The sequence below is a fragment of the Oryza sativa genome, chromosome 5, assembly GCF_034140825.1.
Source record: "Oryza sativa Japonica Group chromosome 5, ASM3414082v1".
NCBI classification, from domain to species: domain Eukaryota; kingdom Viridiplantae; phylum Streptophyta; class Magnoliopsida; order Poales; family Poaceae; genus Oryza; species Oryza sativa.
In genome coordinates this window covers 21,492,988-21,500,257 of record NC_089039.1, presented here as the reverse complement: position 1 = coordinate 21,500,257, position 7,270 = coordinate 21,492,988, and the positions used below count along the sequence as shown (strand labels likewise).

Here is a 7,270-nt window from a genome sequence, read left to right as displayed (position 1 = left end):
AAGATCAACCTACTATTAACATGATATTTTGAGTTTCACATAAGCTCATTGAAACAGCCGTTGCAAAAGCCAAGCATTCACTGGTCACATGCTCTGGTCCAAATGGACCCAAAGAATTGTGAAGTCGCCTGGTTTGGCATTATCAGAATTCATGGATTAGTCCTCCAGTAGAGTCCTTTGCAGTAGTCAGAATCCAACAGCTAACTGAAGCAGCACTCACCCTTGAGCATATGGAATTTCCACAAAATTACAAATGGACATATCAACATTGAAATAGCATATTCTAGAAAAAAAAGCAGTGAGTGTTTGCTATGCTTGCAAACAAAGATGACAACATATTAATGGATCGGTATTCCCAAAAAATGTTAATGGATCAAACTCGGGCATTATCCAGCCTTTTCGGGTTTGCTAATTTTCTTCAACAAATTCCTTTTTCTGAAAGTGTTGTGTTTGTTCAGTCTTTTAAAATTATTAGCATCAAGATTGCACTACAAATTTGAATGGTATAACCTCTTACCGGTCATTGCCAGTTGGATTGGCAACCCAAAGTGTTATGAATTATGATCCCTGGGTTGGATGCTTTGGTCTGCTAGAATGTGGCCCTATTTTGAAAATAGCAATTACACATGAAACAATTGACTTCGGTAGATTTATTTTGCGTACCAAATATGGAATGAAGATAGAATTCAACTCCATAGAGGTTTGAGACCTAATGGAATATATAATCAAACAGCATTGTGATCAAGGTGATATACTGACCACAATGGAAGGTAAAAGATCATAATGAAAGCTAATGGAGATGCACTACAGAAATTCCTGAAGGAAGCTGCAGAGGAATTACAGGTGGATGAGTATCATGCAATAGTAATTTACATAAAGAATCATGAAGACGCTGTGAGATCAGATTGCCACACAAAAAAAGAAAAAAAAAACACAAATATGTGACCCCAACCGCACGGAATCTTTGACTAAAGTAACTGTTCATACATGAAAAATGATTGAAAATACCAATTACGGCAGTCAAAGTCAAAATGCGTCATGTGCATTTTTCTTTCTTGCTCTCTGGGTATGTGTCATACTGTCATCATCAGTTAAACAGCCTTGAAATCCAAGTTCAGGTTTCTGACACATCTTCTCAATGCACGAATAACTGACTAGTGAGTTTCTGTTTGAAATGGAGGTGCAGCCTCATGGCCAGAAGCACTTCTTCTAATTACATCTGATGCACTTCTTCCAATTACATCTAATGACATGTCCCAATTCCCACTTCTACGATCCCAGCTCGAGTGCCGCACTCGTACCTCACTTCCGATTGCAGGAATCTGCGATTCAGAACCTATCGCAAGTTTGGCGTTGGGAATGCCTTCCATCTCACTGCAGTCCTGACTTCCCATTTCAAGATCAACATCCCCATAGTTGCGCCGCTGAGAGATCTGCAGGAGATCACTACCGATCTCAAGATCATCTTCTACTTTTGCCCGAGGGCCACCAGCTGGCTCTTCTTCCATCTGCCTGCCAAAGTTAACTACTGGAGCTCGTACTTCCTCTTGTACATAGGCTCTGAATTTGTGTTTTGAAGGTTTTGTCTTACTACAGAAGACTCCTAAGCAATTATTCAGACATCCTTGATCATAGACATTAGGCCTGTTGTCTGATCTGTATCGAAAGTTCTCGTATGTGGTCTGCAACATTGAAACATCATATTAGAGATTTGTACCATGACTTCAATGGGAAAAGAGACCTCGAGGCTCGAGCATATGACAAATAAACTCATAAGGCTATAATGTTGTTTTTGCATTTTCCATAGAAGCAATTAAAAATTGACCTTCCTGGAGCTTGTTGAGCATAGAACATATAGTATATCACTTATTCTAACCCGGCATTTGCGCAAGCCATCACAACCCTATTTATCATATTAGCGATTTGGCATGCTATAACACTTCTCTTTAACATTCAGTTTAATAAGCAGGCAAACAAAACCTTGTGTTCATGAACAAAAGTAATCACTAGACAAATAAATCACCAAACTTTGTATTAAAAAACTAACCTGGTTAGTGCAAATGAGATATGAATGAAATCCAGTGAGTCCACCAACAAACCAGAGGGCGATGAAACAGTATATCATAAGCACCAAAGATGCTGGAGAGTGTTTCAAAGCCTTCCACACTGTAGGATAGCCCTCCTCCATGAGGAACTTGATGTATAACGCCGACATTGCAAATACATAAATGCAAAGAAGAGTCGAGGAGGAAACAAACAGGAAAAAGAATCGATAATTGCGCTGCACAATGTAGAAATGAAACAAGAATGGTCAGAAACAAAGCAGTAAGAGACAGACTGAATCAAACTTACAATTAGATTTCAAGAACCATTCCTTAAAACAATTGCAGCAAGAACGATATTGTGAGCATCTCTCAATTTCAGATATGTTTTCCAGCTAGTAAATGTTTCAGTTGGTCGATCCTGTGACGTGCAGGGATTTTACAGGATTCAGAATAAAATTAATAGCTTCTTGCTAGTCCATAAATACTAGAGTATTAATACCTAAAATGTGTGGTTCCTAAATGTACTGAAGTTATGCACTATCTGAAACTAGTCATGGTGGAATTCCCCTGAATTGAAGTAAAAAACTGTGGGCTTATTATATGCATGTATAAGTTGGAACAGAAGCATGTCCTGCCAACTGGTGTTAAATTGGGATATAAAGAGCAGAACTATGCAAAATTAACTGAAGCCAGGTCAAAAAAGGTACAGCCACAGTAGTCCAGCATGAAATAGATCATTAATAATTCCAAGCACATCATACAGCAATTTTTGCACAACTGATCAGGCATGAAAGGTCTAAGGAGAACACCAACTTCAGCGATAGGGAATGAGTTATGCGTCCATTAACTAGAAGTGACTAATGCTCTTTAATAAGGCATGTTTGGCAGAGCTCCAGCTCCAGCTCCACCTCTCCTAGAGCTGGAACCCAACCAAACAGTTTTAGCTCCACCCTAAAAAGGAGCGGAGTGGGCTGGAGTGCTCCCACAAAATGAACGGAGTTAAATTTAGGAGTTCGAGCCTTGCCAAATAGGCCCTAAGTAGACAGCAACAATCATGTTAACCATGCCTTGTTCTATGGAGTATGATAACAATCATGACATGCTCCAATTGCTATGTTAACCCATTTATTAATAATTGTGCTCAATCAAATGGGTTTATTCCATCGTCCAGAACGAAATTGACCCTATCTTGCACAATCCATATAAAACTTATCATCCCTCTCTCAGCTCTTTGGAAGGATACATGTGAGATCCCGAGTTTGCTACTTACTAACAGTATTTAATAAAATGAATGCATAAGCCAAAGCCAGGAAAATACATTTCTTAAAACAACTAAATTTAACCCCAGAAACTACAATATATTGTGTATGGGTTATCTCTTGGTATACTTGCCCTCTAAGGTGTCAAGATAAATGTAACAAGTTAATGATTCTGTTGAGCTCATCAATTTTCATGAAAGCTGAAATAGCTTTAGCAGACAGAGAAATTGTACCTGTCCAATGCATTGTCCAACCCAAGGGCAATGATGATCAAAGCGCTCGACACAATTGTTGCATATTGAACAGTGCGAACACCGAGGGGGCCGGTAAATCATGCAGGTGTCACAATACTTTACTTTCACAAGCATCCCATTAACCATTATTTCTTTTACACGGGGAAATTGCAGCCTGCCTGGTGTGCCCCCGTTCAATGGATTGCCATAGGCAAACTCTTCCTCCGGTGGATGCGATGCGCGAGGCACAATGCCAGGATCCTGAGCTGAGGTGATGAACAACAAGGTAAGTACCTGCAAATGCACACAAAAGAAGGACAACAAAGCCGTATTCAGTCGAGTGCTCAAAATGCAGTACCATGTGGCTACTACCTGAAGGAACCAAACCAAGACATTGCACTCACATAGATCATGAAGAGTACTGCAACCGCAGGAATCGCATATCCTGCGTTGTAGGTGGAGAACTGATGCCGGAGATGCCGCGCAACGAACACGCAGAAGACGAGAACAGGCACCACGATGAGCGAAACAGAGACGAGCAGGGACTTGGCATCGGGTCCGAATATCAACCTCCCACCAAACAAGAACCTCTGCATATACGAAGCGAACCAACCATTGTCAGGGGCAGCAACACATCACATTGCACTCTGACATATGCAACAGGCCATCAGCACAGACAGAGCAACCCAGCAAATCTACTACTGCTCATACCTGGAAGCACCAAGAGGGTTCTTTTTTCTTTCTTTCTTTCAAAAAAAGAGAGAGGCAGCAAGAAACAGAATTTCCCGAGAAAGAGACTGTACCAATCGTCCACCCAAGATTCGGAGCTCAAGAGGAGGAAGCGCGAGCAAGAACAAGAGAGGTATGTGAGGGAAACAGGGGGGGTAGGATCTTACATTATTCCCTTTCCAAGCTTCGTAGACTCGCTTCTGCGGCTGCGCCATGGACGACGTCGGCGAAGGTCCTCCGGTCAGTGCCACTGCCCCATCTCAGACCGGCCCCCAAATCGGGTGGTGAGAGCACGGAGGAATCGACGCGCGCACGCGGAAAGGGAGATTCGGAGCAGAGGTGGAGGAATCGAGTGGGAGGGGAGATGGGCAGAGGCGAGGCGAGGCGAGGCCAAGAAAGAAAAGCTGCGTGCTTGCGTTGCCTTTGAGCGTGAGGTGAGGTGTACAACGGGTGCCTTTTTCCCTGCGTGAGGAAAAGAAAAGGATAATAAAATCAGAGAGACAAGCTGGCAAAGTGAACTGGAGTGAATTGCTGAAGAAGAAGAGGGAGTGTGTGCTGCGTGCTCTATTGCTCTTTTTGCAAATGAAACCTTGGATTTTATAGGAACGACACATATAACATTCAGCAGCAAAAGAACTTCGAACCAACCATAGCACATGTAAAATTGGTAGTGGTAAAACTTATCGAAGGTTTAACACTACCGTTAACTCGGCTTCACGGAGAACCAAGATTTCATAAGGACTGCTATTTAGCGCATATGCATTCTCATCGTACGCTTTTTCTGAAAACGTTCATCTAGAAAATTTTCATCTGAAAAACATTTAACTAGAAAACTTTCATCTGAAAAGGTTTTATGGGAATACTTTTATAAGAAACTTTCATCAAGAACTTTTTTATGAAAACTTTTATATGAAAAGGTGCATGCTATGAATAAATATGCGCTAAATAGTAATCTAGAATTCTTTTTCATTTGTATGAACCATTCAATACAAATAGGTTCAAGAGGATACACTGCAACTTGCAAAACTTAATTCATATCTAGAAGACATGTTTTCATCTTTATACCAACATGTACCTTCGTATTTAATTTAAGCTCCCATTTCACTCATATGGCAATACATTAAATCATTCTACAATTAATTCAACTCATTTGCATAGCCTATTGGTAAAGAACAAAGTGTTGTGACTTAAGTTATGAGTAATTAGCATGATCAAAATACACTTAAAAATGAAACCTTGCCTCCAAATTACTCTAAATTCTAGTCGGTAGCATGTTGCTACTCTCTTACTGATAATTCCAAAAATTTCTACTTCAAAGAACTATTCTTAAAACAATCCAAAAATGTGCGAGGGCTACGCGCAAAGAAAGCCAGGCAAGCAAACAAAAGCAAAAGGGCAGCAAATGCTCACTAGTCCCTGCACCGGGTCTAGGACGGGAGTTTCCAGGTCGCTGAGGGGCCCGCGTATGGTCAAACAGCCAGGGACAGTGATGGTTGCACGGTGGACCAGGCCCAGCCAGCGAAGTCCCCCTCCAGCTAGGAACATCAAAGGGAGGCAGGTGGGGCCAAGAGGACAGACACGAGAAGAGAGTCTACGACGCTAGGGTACTTTCATCCATTAGACTACTCGATCAAAGGGCAATGGTAGGAGTAATGGTTTGCTCAAGAGTTGATTATAATTGCACGTGTGCTCACCAATCCATTCGCAAACAGAGGATAGCAATCATATTGTTTGACCGACAAGAACATATTTACTCTTTTTCCTAATCACAAAAACTTTCACTGTTATTGTATAATCAGGGTCTGAAACTGAGGAAACTGACACAAAACATATTTTTAACTCTCTCGGTTCAGTATGAACCGGCACATCTAAGAAAGAGATGGCAACCTAGCAGGTGAGACCATATGGGCAAAGAAAGATTGTCCATGGTAGACCAGCATTATGACATCCAACACCGATGTGGAATGTAGGAGAAAACTAGAGGAAATCCGGAGGCTTTGGAATCCTATGAAAAAGCTGCTTTTCAGCTGTCAAGAACCAGGGAAGGACAATCAACTTTAGATCTCATTGCTACAGAGTCTGAGGGGAGAAAACACGCTGGATGGAACCTAGACAAAACTTTGATCGATCGCTACTAGCCTTGTCCCCAATCAAAATAAATCATTCCCCTTCATTTTGTTTGAAGGCAGAATTCTGCACTTTATTGCGGCATTCTATGTTTCTGCAGCGTTCAATATTTTAACGAAGCATTATTTTTTTCCATGTACTATTCTGTTCATGAAACCAGAAAAATCAAACCCACATTCGTTCTGTTCATGGATAGCAGAAGTGGGAAGATGGACCATTGTGTTACATTACGCAAATTCCTTAAGGCTTTCAGAACGATCAAACTCGAGAGATAAATGGGAATAGGAACAAAGGTAAAGCATTAAGGAGTACCCAGTACTGACCTCTTGCTGCTTAACTGCCATGGCATTAGAAGAACGGCAGGAGTTAGCTGGAATATGGGTTGGATGGCATCAATGCTGAACTGGTGGCTTCCGTGGTCCAGACTGGTACAGTACAGGATAATAAAGGTGATAGCTCGACCAAGAGAGCAAAACAAAGGCAAGAAGTCAGTGCCTGGAATGTGCATGTCCCAGCCAAATTGCCAATCACACTGTTACGTGTAGTAGTCTGAAGAAGGTATTAGTCACATCTAAAAAATTAAAAGCATGAAAGTCAGGTGGCAAGGGAGTGACCAGCAAAGAACACCTGAAGAACCGACTCATATCTGGAATAAACACCTTTACTTTATGCCCGGTTTGCCTTCTCTTTTCCATCTTTGAGATTGATAATATCTGAAAATTGCAACATAATTTCATTAGATATGAATATATGAGTCCACAGTCCACAGAACACATAGCTCTTAGCAATCATACCATAGAAGAACGAAACAAAGTTTGCGTGTTTACAGGTTGCAGAATATATTACATGAAGTACATTTACTGAAAGATTATAATAC

General features: G+C 41.2%; 1 protein-coding gene across 1 annotated transcript; it reads right to left on the bottom strand.

Annotated features, from left to right (window-relative positions):
- Positions 1-784: 784 nt before the first annotated feature.
- On the bottom strand, positions 785-4,658 carry LOC4338902 (protein S-acyltransferase 8). Its single transcript, XM_015784528.3, has 5 exons — positions 4,434-4,658; positions 3,942-4,127; positions 3,538-3,831; positions 2,048-2,281; positions 785-1,682 (listed from the first exon to the last, which is right to left on the bottom strand). Exons 1-5 carry the CDS (start codon positions 4,479-4,481, stop codon positions 1,155-1,157), a joined length of 1,290 nt encoding a protein of 429 aa, XP_015640014.1. The 5' UTR covers positions 4,482-4,658; the 3' UTR covers positions 785-1,154.
- Positions 4,659-7,270: the final 2,612 nt, after the last annotated feature.